The sequence below is a fragment of the Microtus ochrogaster genome, chromosome X (genome assembly GCF_000317375.1).
Source record: "Microtus ochrogaster isolate Prairie Vole_2 chromosome X, MicOch1.0, whole genome shotgun sequence".
Taxonomy (NCBI): domain Eukaryota; kingdom Metazoa; phylum Chordata; class Mammalia; order Rodentia; family Cricetidae; genus Microtus; species Microtus ochrogaster.
Window position 1 is genome coordinate 12,022,613 of NC_022026.1, and position 18,031 is coordinate 12,040,643.

At 44.6% G+C, this 18,031-nt stretch overlaps 1 protein-coding gene across 1 annotated transcript; it reads right to left on the reverse strand.

The window, feature by feature from the left end:
- Positions 1-3,487: 3,487 nt before the first annotated feature.
- LOC101996051 (zinc finger protein 449-like) lies at positions 3,488-7,909 on the reverse strand. The gene is made up of 3 exons (XM_005358533.1): positions 7,550-7,909; positions 5,828-6,023; positions 3,488-4,245 (listed from the first exon to the last, which is right to left on the reverse strand). The coding sequence occupies exons 1-3, from the start codon at positions 7,907-7,909 to the stop codon at positions 3,488-3,490; spliced, it is 1,314 nt and encodes a 437-aa protein (XP_005358590.1).
- Between the last annotated feature and the right edge of the window lie 10,122 nt (positions 7,910-18,031).

The following is an 18,031-nucleotide window of genomic DNA, read 5'->3' on the forward strand; positions in this document are numbered from 1 at the left end:
GATAATCACAGAGATTAGGTATCTAGTAAGGGGCCACGGGGAGGAGGAGATCCTTCAAGGACAAGGAAATAGAACATAGTGTTATAAAGGAATAAATTAGAAACTAGTATAGAAGGACTAAATGGGAAAGGGTCTCAGGCCAAGGATCTGAGACCAGATACGCCATGAATCCTAGGAGGAAATACACTAATTAGAATTCTGCTAAATGAACATCGAAATAAAATGACTTCTAATGACTCCTAGTTGCTCTACCCATTGCTTAACCTTCATCAGAGATGCTTCTTCTTGCAGTAGGTGATCATTGACACAAAAGCCAGCACCAGACAATGTGCAGAGACTGAGAGAGTTTGGCACACTCAACCTTAAATCGGATGCCTTTATCAAGCCCCTCCCCTCAAGGTTCAGGGTCCTATGCAAAAGATGAGACAGAAAGACTAGAGTAACCAGGGGTGACGGATGGCTCCAAGAGAACAGCATCTGCCAGCCACAACAAAACTGCCACGCAGATGGACTCACAGAGACTGGGACAGCATGCACAAGGCCTGCACAGGTTCAAGCCAGGCAAAATCCCAGCATGCAAAGGGGGAAGTGGACACAAAGTCCCACTTCTGACCAAGAAACTGTTTGCAACTAACACATGATGGGAGAGGGAAAAGCTGTTTTCCCCAGTAGAACGGCACTGAATGCATCAACCACACTCAATGGCACGCCCCACGCTCCGAAGTAACTGGGCAATACAAAACGGTCTCCAGGATTTTTTGCGGGCTTTTTTTTTTTTTTGGCAGAGTCTGTCATTTTGGGCTTATGTTTGTTTGTTTTGGTTTTTGTTCTTTTTTATTTAGAGAGAATGAACATGAGTTGGGCAGGCTGGGAGGTACACTAGAGAAAGAATATGCTCAAACTATTCTCTATGAAAAATGTAAAGACAATAAATCTGTTTTATAAAAGAAAATTTCCAGCAGACGCACTTACAGCCCTGCCTGATGGAGGCAGTTCCTCATTTTAGGGTCTGTCTTCCCAGGTCTTCCCAGGTGGCTCCAACTTTGTGTCAGGTTGACAAAACTTCCTGGCACACACAGGTTTGCAGGAAAGCACTCCCTCCCTGCTCTAAAACCATCACAAGAAAGAAACTGAGACATCCCGTGGACATTAATTTGATAAACATCAGGGAGATGCAAGTGACTACAGCGTGTTTCGGTTTTACAATGCAAATCCTGAAGAAGAAGCCACAGTCTCCTCTGCCAGGCTTGTGTGCTTCTTTGTTTCACGGGTATCACTGTGACACTAACATCCTGAAGTCTCAGAGTGGATAAGCATCCCGAGAGATCTGGCCACCTCAGACAGTTCTCTCCCACCTCAAACAGGAGAAGCTCCTGTCTCTCATTGCCTCCTGTCTCCACACCTCACTTCTTAGGATGGGGACAGAGTGGGAAAGACACGGAGGAACGAATTCTAGCAAGCCCAGTGCTGGTTAGATGCAGAGGGTTATTATTCTCATGGCCAACAGGCATCCCTGGCTTTCTTGATGGGTTTTATATTTTAGTGTTTGAAGTCACCTCACAAAACTTTGTTCTCGTGTTCAGCATCTGAGATGTCAGTTAAAGACAGACATTGTATACGTCTGTCCTATCTTAACATTCCCTCTCTTTAGCCATGTGAACCTAGCCCAGGCTAGACAGCTGAGCCACTCTTCTCTGACCACATAAATGGTGAACAACTAGATGAGAGAAGAAAATTCTTCTGCCAGCTGGATGGGATAGCTTGTGAGAAGTGGGGCCGACACCACTCAGCATTAAAGCTTACGAAAGTCTTATGCGTTACAGAGAACTAAGAAAGAAGCAGGAACTGGGCCTGGAGTGTGAACCCTGGCTATACTTAAGAATACTTAAGTCTGGGCCTGAGGGTTAGGTATGACAGCAAACAGAAGAATGCAGCTCCATTGCCTGGAGCTTCCTGGAGGAAGGTTGTTTCCCTTCAAAAAGTGACAAGGACAGCAGATGCAAGGGGCCAGAGTGTGACAATATTCTAGACTTTTTGAGCCATCAGGGCACTGATTTTCCCACCTTTCCCTTGTTGCTCTGGGTGAGCAAGTTTGGTGTGCTGAGAAGTAAGCCCTCGTAACGCCAGAAGTTCCGAACTGCAAACACCTCAGAAAATAGCACAGTCCCCTCCACTCTCGGGACAAAGGCAAAGATGGACTTCTGAAGCTGGGCCTTATTTAACTAGCTTTGAGAGGACAGGCTCCTCCTAGGTCCAAAGTTGAGTCTGTGGTGTTTACTGCCAGCCTAAAAGCTAAACACCTGTTAAAATTTGTTCTGTGATATTGAAAAAAAAAATGGGACGAGAAACACGAGCATTTTACCTAAGGAACACTACGACCCTGCCAGGGCACCAGGGACCAGGCATGCATTTAATAACTAAAAGTCCTCTCTCAGAGTCCCCAGACCACCCTCCTCAAGTGCACATGGTGTTTTTGTTCTGGCCCAATGGATACAAGTCTTCAAGAAAATAAAAACTGAGGCAAAGCAGAAATAGAAGCCTGTTTATTGATTAAACTGCAGCAGTAGCAAAAGCCTTTCAGCAAAGGCATATCATTGGTCAACTTCTGAACCAAAAAGCAGGGAGGAAAACACAGAAGCTCAACAACAGATCGTGACTACAGGGCAAACAAGAATATAACCTCCAATTATTGGGGAATGAACACACCTGGAGGTGACGAATTCAGAACCCTGACTGGCCTAGAGATGGAGCTAGCTCAGTGGTAGTGTTTGATTTGCATGCACAGGGCCCTAAAGTCACTCCCCAGCACTAGTAAAGAAAAACAAAAATAAACCACCAAAGCTAGAGATGGAGCTAGCTCAGTGGTAGTGTTTGCTTTGCATGTACAAGGCCCTAAAGTCACTCCCAAGCGCCAAAAAAGAAAAAAGAAAGAAAAAAACACCTTACGTGAGCTAGAGATGGAGCTCAGTGATAAGAGTGATTGCTTTGCACATGCAAGGCCTGAATGTCCCTTCCTAGGGCTAGCCAAAACAAAACTAGCTCTGACCATCACTTACAATAACAAGGAAAATTTGACACTCGCAGCTACTGACAACTTACTTCAGTACAGGGCTTGCATGTCAATAGTTTTCCATTTAAGGTATGAACAATGTATGTGATCTGTATTCCATTATCACAGTATTTGTGAAATGGGTAGTGCTTTGGAATAAACAATATTCGTATTAAAAGCAAAAAAAAAAAATCTTACCGGGCCCAGAAAATCACATGCAGAAGGTGGGGAGTCGGTGGCTCTCTAGCATTAGGAAGCCTTGGAAGGCAGGTTTTGCATCTAGCCAAAAGCAAAGCTCCACTCTGAAATCAGTTCACACAGCACTATCCTCCCAAGACAGCCCAGAGGCTCTTATGAGGCAGCGTGCCCTCATTAGGGGATCTAGCTTTCATCAACACAGCTTGGGGAGTTGTGCGGTGAAACTTGCAGGGGGGTGAGCTATTGGTTTGCATCGTGCGCGGGGCCCTGAGAAGCCTGGCTTTGCTTGTGCTCTTTCCCTCGCCTGTGGATTTTTAGGTGTCTCAGTAGGCTGGACTTGTGCTTATAGCTTTTCTCACAGTGTTGGCATGAAAATGGTCTCTCATGAGTGTGTGCCACTAGGTGTGCAGTAACACGTGACTTTCCTTTAAAGCCTTTGCCACAGATGGAGCACTGGTGTTTGAGAACGGCCTGAGTTTGCCCACGTTCTACCAGGCCCAAATTATACATAAACTCCCTCTTACACAGCCTACATTGCTTTTTTTCTTGGTCAAAATCGTCTGCCTCTGTCTCGCTAACAGTTGCCGCCTGAGTAGATGAAGTACCAGGCATTGCACGGTCATGGGTACTCTCCTCCTGGGAAACCAACTGGTGCCTATAGGGGTCTGAGCCACGGGAGGTCCCTGCCCTATCTCCAGGGCCCTCTTTAGCTATTTTTCCTGTGTAAATTTCCAGGCAGCTATTATGTTGCTGCCGGTGAGCAGAACACAGCCCTAACTGCTCACTAGAGAAAGGCTTCTCATCGGGAGGAGCCTGTGTCTGGACTCCAGTGCTGCGAGTCTCCCGTACTTGCCAGGAGGTCCCCGGCATCTCACATTGGTTCTGGTTTTCTGAGGACATCTGGTTTTCCTCAGGCTCACTGAAGACAGTCAGCAGCTCTTCTGGGGGTTCTTCACCAGGAGATTCCAGAGTTTTGTACTCGTTGGCTATAGGGAACTCTGTGAGCAAAGCAGAAAATAGACCTGTCCCTTTAATCTGTGCTAACATCTGCTCATTTTCCCCTCCCAACATCAAAAGCTGAGAGGAGGGATGGAAACGGCAGGTGTTCCTGTGTTCTACGGAAAACAGATATTCTGAGGGTGGGTGGAAGCCCTCAGGTAGCACCAGTGACCTCCCCTCCTTGATGAGGTCTCCCTTTCTCGTCCCTTTCGTCCCTGGCTTCTACTGAATCCCTCTCTTCCTGCTAGAGTCTCCTAACTGCCCTACATGTGGAGAAGCCAGCTGTCCTTCCACTTCCGTTTGTCTTACAAGCTCCAGGAGCGGGGCTCTGCTTTGCTTGCCAGAAGGGAGAGGGAGGGCAGTTGAAAATGTCACCACAAACTGCATCAGAGTTCATTCAGCCTGCTGTTTGGTACAGAAGTCTCTCCATCCATTTCCCTCTCAGTTAGCGTTCCTTTGCCAGGAGCCCCTGACCAATGCTGTCTTGTTTCGCTTTACAGACTACAAGGGGAAGGCTGGCAGGAGCCTACTATGCTTAGTGAAAAGCTAGTCTCCTGTCATCTGCAGAAGCGGTAGACTCTATCCAAGCTTAAAGTTGATGAACTGAGAGAGTTCCACATGGATCTTAGAGGGACATATTTAACTCGAAAGCAAATCACTAAGAAAATCTTGCTAGTCTTTTCAAATGGAGACCAACGAACTTTCCTACATATTACCAGTGTGTGTGTGTGTGTGTGTGTGTGTGTGTGTGTTGCACTGATTGTACTGATTTTGCAGCCAGCTTAGATTATCTGTCTGTTTTGATTTTCACTGAAGTGTAGATGTGCATTTGCTGAAAACAACATAAGTCACTACCAGCCATTGCTTTTGCCTGCCAACCTCAGGACCACAAGGTAAAATACCCTAACCCTTACTTGTTCCCTGCCCGCTCCTGCGGTCCTAATGCCTTAGCAGACAGCCTGGGTTCACTTCTCTTTCTTAAGTACTGGCCATCTCTACTGCTCCACATGGCGTATGAGTTGCAATGGATTTTAATCCAATGTATATCCTAAACAGCCTTGCCCATTCTGACATCATCCTCAGCGATTCGGTGGCAAGTGACTCAAGTTCACACACCCGCTACATCGGAGGGAACCAAAGGCCCGTTCCAAAGAGTTTCCTCCATTCTTGTCTTCAGAGTTCATAGCCATCGGGCAGTCCTATCCCCATCCTCAGTCCCCCCACTCCTTATCCCTTCACATTGAATAAGACACTATCACTTGATGCTAAGTGAACTTGATACTTATTGAAGACATTTTTGTGGATCTCCACACTGCTCCCTTCTGTCTGCCCACCAAGGAAGTGAGGCTGCCCAGATCCCTTGTCACAGGGCTGAAATCAAACTGTTTGTGAAGGCAGCAAATGCTAGCACTGGTGTAAGTTACGGCTGGAGGGCACAAATGCCAGGTCATTTGGGAGGACATCTGACTGTGTCTATTACGTTTAGGGAACTGGTAACTCCAAACTACCCCAGAGCCATGAGAGAACTTGAGTTCTCAAAAAAGAAACCAAGAGCAGGGGGTGGGGAATCCCTTTCCTTACCAATTTTCAGAAAGGTCGGGCATTCGTCGTCATCGTCATCAATGATTATTTCCTGTGGCTCTGCTGGTGGGATTTCAGGGAACTCCTGGGCAGGCTCCATTAGCTGAGGTGCAGGAGACCTCGCGTACACATTTGATGGTGTGACTAATGGACCCATCGGCACCAGTTTTTCTAAGATCATATCACCAATGTTGATCTGAGGAAATATTAGAACCCATCATCCCACTGGAAATACAACTACTTTTATCTTACTGTAAATACATCATTAACCATCAGCAATGCAAGGAGGTTGAAGATTTCCAGCAACCACTGGGCAGTGATGGCACAAGCCTTTAATGCCAGCACTCAGGAGGCAGAGGCAAGCAGATCTCTGTGAGTTCAAGGTCAACCTGGTCTACAGACCAGGACAGTTAGAGCTACACAGAGAGACCATGTCTTAGAAAACCACAGGGGAAAAAAAAGGTTTCCAGCAACCATTGGCAACAGCACACATAAAGAAAGAGTTGGAGTCACAACTGATTTATAGCAACACTGGTCACATTTCAATTATTCAAGAGCCAATAGTGGCACATGGCTCCTGTGCTGAGAGGACATGTATAGACCCTTGAAGATAATACCTTATGTTGTCAAGAAAATCAGGAAGACAGACAAAGAAAGCAAAACCACTCACTCGTGGTACCTTCAGGAGCCAGAAGCCTTTGGCAGAACCCTGTCCTTGCAGCCAAATGCCCTGGAGCTGAAGCTCCTTCAAAGCAGCCCCTGTCCCAAGCTGAGACTATGAATCTCAGCTGGCTGCTCCTGCTGCTTCCTCCCACGGACCCGCCCCGTGCTCAGCCATGCCTTCCCCAAACAGAGGCTTCAAGAAGTAGCTCCATACAGAAGGCAATATTGCCTCCATTATAAGGTCTTTTGGATATGCTGGCAGGAGCTGCTACTGGATTTTAATGGGCCAGAGATGGGTGTATCGCTCCTGAGGCAGGGCTCCTCTTAGGCTTTCTCAAGTTCAGAACTTCCTCCCTCAGACATTCATACAGATGAAAAACCCCAGTGAGCACTGGATAGCGTTCCCTATTTCTCTGTAACTTAGATGTCGTAGAGATGAGGCATGAGGAGAGGGGTCATAGAATTTGTTGCTCCTATTTACCCAAGCCAAAGTTCCTTGCATGGCATTAGTGTAGTTCACAGTGAGGTAAAAGCAGCTCTCCACTTACAGAGAGTACATGACCATGGGTTAAATGTTTGTAGCATGGGACATTTGATGCTAACTCCTGGCTCTCCTACCACAGTAAGAGTAAGCGGAGACACAGGCTTCATAATAAACTACGTTCCCTTTTTTTCTATGCTTTCTAGACTCTACTTGACCTCGGGTTTTCAAACTGTCCCATAAAGAGCCTAACCATACATATCTCAGGGCATGTAGCACCAGAGTGATGCTTTTGGTAACTTACGCAGTCCGAGAATTTTGTTTACTGATAATTAACGAGGCCATTTGTGTGTTGTAGAGAGGGCGTGGTGGTCAGGTAAGGGCAGGGGTGGAACCTCTGACCCCCTGACCTATGGCCCCTATGTGGAGTCCAGCAGACTTCTACAAAAAAAACACCTTTGAAAAGGACTCTGGGGAAGGGTAGGGGCTGTGGAATGACAGGGACAGAATGACTCGTCTTGACGCAACTGCCTGGGCATTTGTTTTGGTCTGAGAACAACGAAGCCAGAAGTTCTCACCTTGTTCTCTGCTTCCCCGTGGTCTCTCCGCAGCTCCTCTATCAGGGTGAAAAGTTGTTCTCTAGTCTCCAGGCTGCGCATGCTGGCGCTGCTCTCCATGTCTGCAGGTAGAATTTGCAGGAATTTCTCCGTCACCAACAGCGCCAGGATCTGTTCCACTGACCGTGTCTGTGGCTTCAGCCATTGATAGCAAAGCTCCCAGAGTCGGCAGAAGGCGTCCCGAGGCCCGGCTGCTTCTTCATACTGAAACTGACTGAAGCGCCTGTGGAAGGCTTCCCAGGGTGTGTCACGCTCTTGAGGCTGAGGGCCCTGGTGGCACGATGAGGGGACCTGCATGGCAGATTCCCAGGGTGCAGCCATTGTGCCCCTTGGCTGGCTGCTTACAGCTTGTCGTGGGCCTGAGGTCTCAGGTCTCAGCTGTTTTGCTGGGTGTTCAACAAGGAAGCCTCCTGCAACAGAGGAGGGGACTCGGTGACAAAGGAGACACAGCAGTGGTGACAAGAGGGTTCACTGGGTGCCCTGCTTTTCAGAATCTAACAGAAGTCAGTACTCTTCTCAGAAACATATTTTTATATGTTCATATGTTATATATACATGTCCAACTCTACACCCAGCTGCCAAAAACTTACAAAATGTCCACCCCTCCACAGACTCCCTGGGCCTGTCCTTTCCCTAGGTTAGCCACTGGCCCTGTGTGGCTACTGAAGTGCGCATTAGTGGAAGCTGGAGGCTCTGTTCCTAGCCACATTCTCTCTGCTTCTTGGGCATCATTGAAGAGCCCTACCTGCTATTGGGAAGCTCTGCTCAGAGCAGTCCCATGGACTACAGGCTGGGAACATCTAACACTAACAAAGTTCCTAAAGAGGTTCAGAACTAGAGAAATGGCTCATCGGGTAGGAGCACTATCTGCTCTTCCAGAGGGCCTGGGTTTGAGTCTCAGTACCCACACAGTTCCCACAACCATCTGTAATCTGGTTCTAGTAGGTCCAACACACTCATCTAGCCTCTGCAGACACAAGGCACACATGTGGCATATAGACATACATACAGAAAACAATCTATAAGATATTAATCAAGTAAGATATTAATAATAACCCTTTTTTAAAAGTGCAGGTCCCTAGCCATACTCCTTACATAATAATGGTAATCATGTGTTTCTGAATACAAGGAGGTCACCAAAATAATGGGGAGGAACATCTACAATTTCCCTGAAAAATCCCTCTAGCTTTGAGTCCCCCTTTAGTAGCCTTCAAACAGTAGCCCGTGCTGGAGCTGGGCTATATCAGAACAGCCAACCTTCATTCCCTTGATCTCGTCATCACAGATTAAGTACAATTGTATTAATGACCTCATGCCTACCCCTAGCACTTTCTTTCTGTAGTAGCCTTTCTAGTAGCTTTTCTAAAAGGAAAAAAATCACACTGTAAAATGTGATAGCATAGTGACTATCTCAGGAGTTCTTATTGAGGGATATATACTGAGTTCACACCACATCCTGTACCAGGTCCACTCTAGACATCCTTCAGACAATAGTATGTGTTTTTTGTGGTGGTGGGAAGTTAGGTGCGACTCTTAGAACCATTGAATTAAACTGCCCCAGGCCACAAAGAAACTGCAAGAGGGAAATAGTAATGAGGACTAAAGAATACCCAGTCTTCACTTAAAAAAATTCTCAACATCTTCAGCCATCAGAGAAATGCGAATGAAAACAACTCCGAGATTCCATATTACACCTGAAAGAATGGCCAAGGTCAAAAACACTGATGACAACTTATGCTGGAGAAGTTGTGGGGAAAAGGAACACTCCTGCATTGTTGGTAGGAATGCAAGCTGATACAGCCCCTTTGAATGTCAGTGTGGCGATTTCTCAGAAAATTAGGAAACAACCTTTCTCAAGACCCAGCAATGCCACTTTTGGGTGTATATCCAAAGTATGCTCAACCACGCCACAAGGACATGTGCTCAACTATGTTCATAGCAGCATTCTTTGTCAAAGCCAGAACCTGGAAACAACCTAAATGCCCCTCTACCAAAGAATGGATAAGGAAAATGAGGTACATTTACACAATAGAGACTACACAGCAGAAAAAATAACATCTTAAAATTTGCAGACAAATGGATGGAGCTAGAAAACATAACTTTGAGAGAGCTAACCCAGACCCAGAAAGACAATCACATGAACTCACTCATAAGTGGTTTTTAAACATAAAGCAAAGAAAACCAGCCTACAATTCCCAATCCCAGAGAACCTAGACAACAATGAGGACCCTAAGAGAGACATACATGGATCTAATCTCCATAGGAAGTAGAAAAAGACAAGATCTTCTGAGCAAATTGGGAGCGTGGGGACCTTGGGAGAGGGTTTAAGTGAAGGGGAGAGGTAGGAAGTGGAGTGGAGAAAAAATGTTTAGCTCAATAAAATCGATAGATACAAATACACACACACACACACACACACACACACACACACACACACACACAAGAATTCCCAGTCTTCTGCATTTAATTGCTCTAGATTGCATGGAAACATTCTTCTGGTGAACTTTGGTGTCATAGACGTGCTTACAGACAGTCTCTCAAGCTTTCAGAACCTGGACCTACTATTATGATGTAGAACTTTTTTCTTTGGCTGGATTTCCAGCTCTCCCCTTCCTCCATTACTCTGCCCCTAAGTCCCTCGGTTCCTCCCACCCTCTTCTTCTTTCCCGTTTCTCTTCCTTTTACTGAAACAGCTTCTGTTCCTGACCTCTTCTCTAGAAGTCTGGTCATCAAAAAAATATTCAGGCCTCTGTCCCCTACCCCCAAACCATCACCTCCACCTCATCTGCTCCACCACACTTCTATGCAAAGGTGAAGAGATACCTAGCCCTTATGTAGGTGACTCAGACACCAACGTGACTGTCCACTTGAAAGGGGTTCACAGACTAACCATGAAGCCACTGGTCACCGTGAGCTTCTGCTGTTGTGAACGACACCAACCTCAGACTGAACATGTTGCAGAGAAAATTGCATGTCTAATTGAACATGGATAGAGAGCTCTTTCCAAATCATTATAGATAGCCAGTATAAGTTGTAATGAGCATTTCTACTGCACTTATACTGTATTGATGATTATAAGTCATCTAGATATTATTTAGAGTTCTTTTAAATTAACATAAAAGATATTAGATATTATATCATTATCAAACAAAGTCTGTTTTAATGATTCTTCTTCCCCCAACTCCCTGCTCAGTGCTCCCCCTAGTAGCCTCTTTCCTTGTAGCCTTCCCTTTCCAGTCCTCTTTCATGTCCCGTGTATCTTTCCTCATCATCTATTATTAACCCTCTTGGTCTCCTTTGTAGACTTTTGGGCGTTTCCTACCTTTAAAACTGTTTGTATATACTATATACATATCATGTATATAAACAGTACATTCATAAACATACTGTAGTCCGCATAGGAGTAAGAACATGGAGTGTCTGCTTAAGTTTGGCTCACCTCAGTTAAGATCATACTTTCCAGATCCACCCATTTGCCTGAAATTTTCATGATTTTATTTTCTTTACAGTTTAATAAAATTCCATCATGTGTATGAACCACATTTTCATATTGCTTCTTTAGTCGCTAAAGCAATGGAATGGAATCAGACAACAAACAGATGAGTAATGAATATCTAGACGTAATTTAAAGGAAATGTGACGATGTGTATAACTCGTATTCAAGTCTAGGTCATTTTCCCTGAGGGTACTGAAACTGAAAGAACTGCAGTATCCCAGAGCATAGATGAGAAAATCCTCCCTGGAACCCAAAGAAGCTTCTAGTTTCCTTCAGAATGGAACCCTTTGGGCTTGGCTCCCCCAAAATATGAAAATGTGACATGTATACCCAATAGAATTTTATTCAACTGTAAAGAAAATGAAGCCCGGGAAATGGATGAATCTGGAAAATATATTAATTGAGGTTACAGAAACTGCATGTTTTTCCTCCCATGGAAGCCCTAGACTATAGTGTATTTATGTATACACTAAATATGTATATATATATAATATATAGATATTCTATATGAACAGATTAAGGTGCAGGAAAAGCCCCCAAATTTACAAACTTGTTTATCACATCAGTGATCTACTTAGTAAAGCTAAGCCAATGCATCGCAAACAGAGATTGGAGTGAAGTGCTCCAGCAACCAGGGGAAACAAACCAGCACTTTTTTCACACTTTTGAAATAAGTTTAATTAATATTTATAAGAGAGGTGTTAGAAATCCCAGATCCCTTAGAACCGAAGCAGAGAATGCTGCAAGGAAGCCCTGTCCCTAGTTCTGCAGTGGCCAGCAGGAGTAAGGACAGTTCCCTATGATCCTAGGTCCTAGGCAACAGGACCAATTAGAGCCACATGTTAATCAGTACCGTCTTTCCTCTTATCTGGTCAATATGACCATCTCATACCAAACTGAAAAGCCTTACTTCTCATCTCTTGTGTTCCCTACATGTCCACTTATTATTATTGATATTATTATCATTATTAATTGCATGTGATGTATATATGAGAGTATGGGTGCCCACGTGGATTGCATTGGGGAGGCCAGAGGAGGACTTTCAGGGGTCTTAGAGATTATTCTCCTCTACCGTGGTTCTAGGGATGGAACCAGGCACATGAAGCTTACACAGCAAGTGCTTTTACCTCCTGAGCCATCTAGTCCTACCATGAGCATTTGAAACCTAATGCTCATTTTAACTCAGGCCGTTTGTTTATGCCATGACACTGTCTGCCTTCAAGTTTTATCAACTGACTAAAATTAACCCTCTCATCCCAATCCCACAACAAACAATGCCTTCCCAGTCCCTGTTCCAACCGTGTCCCCAACTCCGAGGGCTAAGCACATCATCTACCTGGTCTCCAACCTTCTGGTGTCTATGGAAGCTTCAGAGGATGGCAACAGGCACAGGTCCTTTCTGAGTCCTCCGCCTTACCCTTCCTAGGGACTGTTGGGAACCTGCTGTGAACCATTCTCTTCATCTTGTACTTAGGCACTTCTTGAACCGGGACCACCAAGGGTTAGCATCTTCCCTCACTGGTTCCTAGATCTGACTCAGTTGCTGTCTCCTTTTATCCTATCTCTCCACCCATTCACCTATAGGTTTATAGGCCCTTTTCAGAAAAGAACCTTCCTTTTGACCCACTAGCAAAAGGCTCGATGTCCCCAGGGCTGCAGAGGATCTGGCAGAATGTTGCCTTTGGCAACTATCACGGACTGACGGCTGTTTTCCACAAGAAAGTCTGTTCAGGGTGCAAGCTGGCTGACAAACATCACCTCAGCCTGCTAGAGTCAGGTGAGAGATAAACAGGAGACCACCCCCACCTCTACCTTCGCCCCCACACCCACCTCCACCCCCACCCACTCCGTTTCCTGCTCTACTTTATGCTCTCTTCAGGTAATTATGAAAGTAGCAGATGTCTGTCTCTCTGAAATCCCTGTCCCCACCTGGGAGTCTAGGACTCACTCTTCCCTCTCCCACTGACTGTCACAAAGGAGTTGCTCTCACTCCATCTCCAGTGCAGATTTCACAGTCCTCAGCTACAGCTACCCGTTTTCTGTTTACTCAAGACGGGGTTTCTCTGTGTAGCCCTGGCTGTCCTGGAACTCACTTTGTAGAGCAGGCTGTCCACAAACTCACATAGATTCGCCTGTCTGCCTCCCAGGTGCTGCAAATAAAGAGGTGTGCTAGCACTGCCCAGCCACCTTTACCTTGTGGAGCTCTGAGCAAAGATACCTTTAAGGTACCTTTGGCACACACAGCTTAAGAAACAAGCAGCTGGGGGCTGGAGAGATGGCTCAGTGATTAAGAGCAGTGCCTTGTCTTCCAAAGATCCTGAGTTCAATTTCCAGCAACCACATGGTGGCTCACAACCATCTGTAATGAGGTCTGGTGCCCCCTTCTGGCCTGCAGCCATACACACAGACAGAATATTGTATACATAATAAATAAATAAATATTTTTTTAAAAAAGAAGCAAGCAGCCTTTAAAGCGTCAGGGTGGGGAGGTCCTAGACGTTGTCTTGTGATCAGGTCAGGGGTAGTGAGGTCAAGGAAAGACCAGGTCACCCACACAATACTGCACAGAGTGCAGATGGTTTCCTTTGTATGGGAATAGGATACAAAAAGCACAAAGACTGGAGATTTAACCATTCCTTAGTGTGCTATTAAGGCACAATCTCAATACTCAATACTCAGGAGGCAGACGCAAGCAGGACTCTATGAGTTGGGCACTATACTGGATCTATGGTGATTTCTAGGCTAGCCTAAGAAGCTAAATAGTGAGACATTGTCTCTGTTAGGTCTCTTAACTCCTTGTGAGCACTCATGGTCTTCTTTTATTTCTTTTTTCATTCAGTATCCCCCCCCAAAAGGACAGGAGCTAGTTGTAAATTTAAAATCAAAATCAAAGTTTAAGCTTGATGATAAACTTCTTTGTGTGACAAAAAAAAAGCACTCAAAAGACAGAGGCAGGCAGATCTCTGTGAGTTAGAGGCAAGCCTGGTCTACAAGAGCTAGTTCCAGGACAGGAGGACAGGCACCAAAGCTACACAGAGAAACCCTGTCTCAAAAACAAAACAAAACAGAAAAACAAAAACCTTTCTTCAGAGCCAGGCGGTGGTGGCGCACGCCTTTAATCCCAGCACTCGGGAGGCAGAGGCAGGTGGATCTCTGTGAGTTCGAGACCAGCCTGGTCTACAGAGCTAGTGCCAGGACAGGCTCCAAAGCCACAGAGAAACCCTGTCTCGAAAAAAACAAAACAAAAAACAAAAAAAACCTTTCTTCAGTGTGTCCCATGTTCCCCAACTCATCTCAAAATATTATACACGTATATGAACATTAAATAATATACTGGAATAAGTGTATTTTTTAAGAAATCAAGGCAAAAATTTAAAAATTCTAAAAACCAAACGAAAATGAAAGCACCTAAATCATAAAACAAACAGTCCCAAGAAGATGATCATTGATAGTTATGAGTGCTTATGTCTAAAGACAGCATTTAAATATTTAATTTAATAATGCACCACAAGGAAAACAGGAATAAGGCTAATGCAAAAGCAGTATCTGGAAATAAATAATAAGGATTAGGGAAGCAATGAAATGTACACTAATAGAACATACTAAGAGCCGGATAATGGTGACATACTCCTTGAATCCCAGCACTCGGGAGGCAGGTGGATCTCTGTGGGTTTGAGGTCAGCCTAGTCTACAGAGCGAGTTCCAGGACAGCCAGGCTACACAAAGAAACCCTATCTCAAAAAAAAAAACCCCAAAACCAAAAGCAGGACAATACAAAGAAAGAATAAAAGAAAAACTTGGCTCATTACAATGTTTCACAAACCCTTAACCAAAAAAAATATATTATAGCAAAAAATATTAAAATTGGAAATTAAGTTTGGGAAATTAAGTCACTCAGTAAGAGAGTCCCTCTAAATTTAAAAAAATCCCCCCCCAATAAAGGATGGGGATATAGTTCAGTGGCAGCATGCTTTCTCAGCAAGTACAAAGCTCTGAGTTGCCTCAGTAGTATCACAAATAGAGGTTAAAAAATGAGATGAAAAAGAGGATGATATAGCAGATACCAATTCACAGGCTCATTAGGAGATATTTTGAAAATCTGTATTTTCAAAACCAGAGACTCTAGAAGACATTGATAAGTTCCTAGATACATGTGAGCTGTCAAAATTAAATCAAAAGGATATAAAGTACTTCAACATAAGCAATAAAGAAACTCCCAGGAAGCAAAAACAATTTCCAGGTTGGTTTCTCTATGTTCTGTGACCAAAGTGTGTAGTGTCTTAACAATAACTCTTGTGGAGAACCATGGTGTGGTCTGGGAGGAGTTGTCATTAGGAAGTAGGGGTGAGCATGATCAAAATATATTGTATATACCTTTGAAGATCTCAAATAAAAATGTTTTTTTTTGTTTTTTTTTTTTGTTTTGTTTTTTCGAGACAGGGTTTCTCTGTGGTTTTGGAGCCTGTCCTGGAACTACCTCTTGTAGACCAGGCTGGTCTCGAACTCACAAAGATCCGCCTGCCTCTGCCTCCCGAGTGCTGGGATTAAAGGCGTGCGCCACCACCGCCCGGCTCAAATAAAAATGTGTGTGTGTGTGTGTGTGTGTGTGTGTGTGCCCAAAACCAGACGGATTCCCTATCAATATCTACTAAGCCTCTAAAGAGATAATGCCAATGCTCCTGAAATCATTCCAAAAATTAGAAAAGGAAGGAACACTACCAAACACATTTTATGAAGCTGGTATGATTCTGATACCAAAAATCAGAGGAAGCAGCAAAATCTAGACCAACTCTCCAAATGAACACAAATGGAAAAACAATCTACAAAATACTTAATAATCAACTTCACAACATATCCAAAATGACTCTGTCTCTTGAACAAGTTTACCTCATCCCAGGGATGCAAAACAACACACTTACAAGACCAGTCAGTCAGGATAACTGACATTAAACAAATAACAACAACCATTATATTTTGCTAGAAGAAAACTAAACTAGTACCTGGTTGTGGTGGCACACACTTTTATTCCTGGCACTCAGGAGGGGATCTCGGTGAGTTTGAAGCCGGGCCAGCCTGAGCTACATGGAAAAACTCTGCCTTGAAAAAAACAAAAATTAATTAATTAATTTAAAAAGAAAGAAAGGAAACACTATATGGCCACTACAGAAATTGCTCTTTTCGAAGTTAAATTTCAAAAAAAAAAAAAAGGAAACCAAAAGGTAATAATAATAAAAGCTAAAACTGTAAAATGACCATGTGAAACAAGTACGCCAGTGAATTTATATGTAAACTTTCTTCATTATTTATATATATTTCACAAGGTGTGTAAGGCATAGTAAATGCCAACCTACAGATGAATGAATAAAGAAAATGCTATGTGTGTATGTATACATACATATATATATATATATACATACATACACACACACACATATATATAATGGAGTTTTGTTCAGCTATAAAAATAAGTACAAATTTATAGTAAGCTGGATGGAACAGGAGATCCTCATGTTTGGAGACACAAATCCAGATCCTTCCTTCCTGAAAGTTGAGGCAATTTAAATTACTGTCACACATTAATCAGCCAGTCCTTCCTCTTATTTGGTCAGCTTGGCTATATCGTAGCCAGTTCTTATTTTTAATTGCCTTATATTCCCAATTTAGCCGTGTATTTTAATGTTTTTTGTTGTGGTGGTGGTGGTGTCCACACTTGGCCATGTTGAACCTTGTGCCTGTGGAGATCAGAGGACATCTTTCGCAAGTCAGTTAGTTCTTTCCTCCCACCATGGGTTCCGGGCACAGAACTCATCATGCCAGGCCCTCCTAGAAGCCGCTTTTTCTCTATAGGACACCTTCAGAGTACGGGACTACCTCATCCTACCCAGACCTTGCAATTCTACTCATAAACTCCATAAGTTCCATACTTGGTTTGAATCACAGTTTGCTTTTATGTCAAGGCCACACCACCCGCCGCCCGCCCGCCTACCAGGCCCATTCACGGACTAAAACAAGTCCACTCTCATCTCCACGCCAAGCAATACTTCCCGTCTCTATTCCCGTCCTAATTCCTGGGATCAAGTGCACCTACCATACACAATCCTCAGCGTGCCGAGGTGCCACCCCCGACAAGCTCCATACGCTTCTTAGGTTCTATCAGCAACTGACGCATCTCTGTCTCCTCAGTGCAGGTACCTCAGGAACTGAGACAACTAGAGGGGGCGCTATTCTAGTTGTTCCTAGACCTGACTGGCCCCCTTGCGACATCTTGCGCCTTGGAGCACCACAGCTCTTCAGACAGGGCACGCGCAAAATGGCATCAGTTAACCCTGAGGCAAAAGTAGCTAGGTTCTCAGACCTTCTTTCTCTAAGAAAGGAACATCTCACCAGTCCACTAGTAAAGAGGTCCGAGTTCCAGAGCAAAACAAAAAAAAAACTCTGGTTGCTTGCAGCTGTTGGCAAGTCACACAGACAAACAGTTCTTTTGCGTAAGTCTGAGCCTGTTGAGGGCTAGGGTCCAGCCGAGACTACCACCTCAGCCTTCTCAGATAAGGATCCAGCCCCTCAGGGATTCAAAGGAGTCCCTCGCCTCACCACCCCTATCTCTCTACCTTGTACTCACTTGTCAGTGACTATCACGACTGGCCGCGCTCGAGTTCTGTGTGGCTTCTTCGGCTTCTCTTGCCTTTTGAAGCTAAGAGAAAGCCCGCGCGCGAAGCCTACCTGTAAGAGGCAGCCTTTGCGCATGCGTCTTACGAAGTCAACGTGGTGGACGAGCCCTTGGGAATGTCCAATAAACAAGACTGGGCAAGTGGGGTCAACAAGAGGTCAAAACTGATCATTCTGTATCTCAAACTGCTGGTGGTTTCCTCATGGCAAGACTGAGGTACTGACGCAGGGGCCTCAGCGAAACCTCTGAGTAGTTTTCAACTAATTTGTGTTTTAGTATC

What these genes read in the sequence shown, in the direction of transcription:
- LOC101996051 (XM_005358533.1), bottom strand. Translation starts at nt 7,909, where the DNA reads ATGGCTGCACCCTGGGAATCTGCCATGCAGGTCCCCTCATCGTGCCAC. An exon ending in ACGGGGAAGCAGAGAACAAG is followed by an intron (nt 6,024 to 7,549) that starts GTGAGAACTTCT and finishes ATATTTCCTCAG; the next exon opens with ATCAACATTGGTGATATGAT. An exon ending in CCCGACCTTTCTGAAAATTG is followed by an intron (nt 4,246 to 5,827) that starts GTAAGGAAAGGG and finishes CTTTGCTCACAG; the next exon opens with AGTTCCCTATAGCCAACGAG.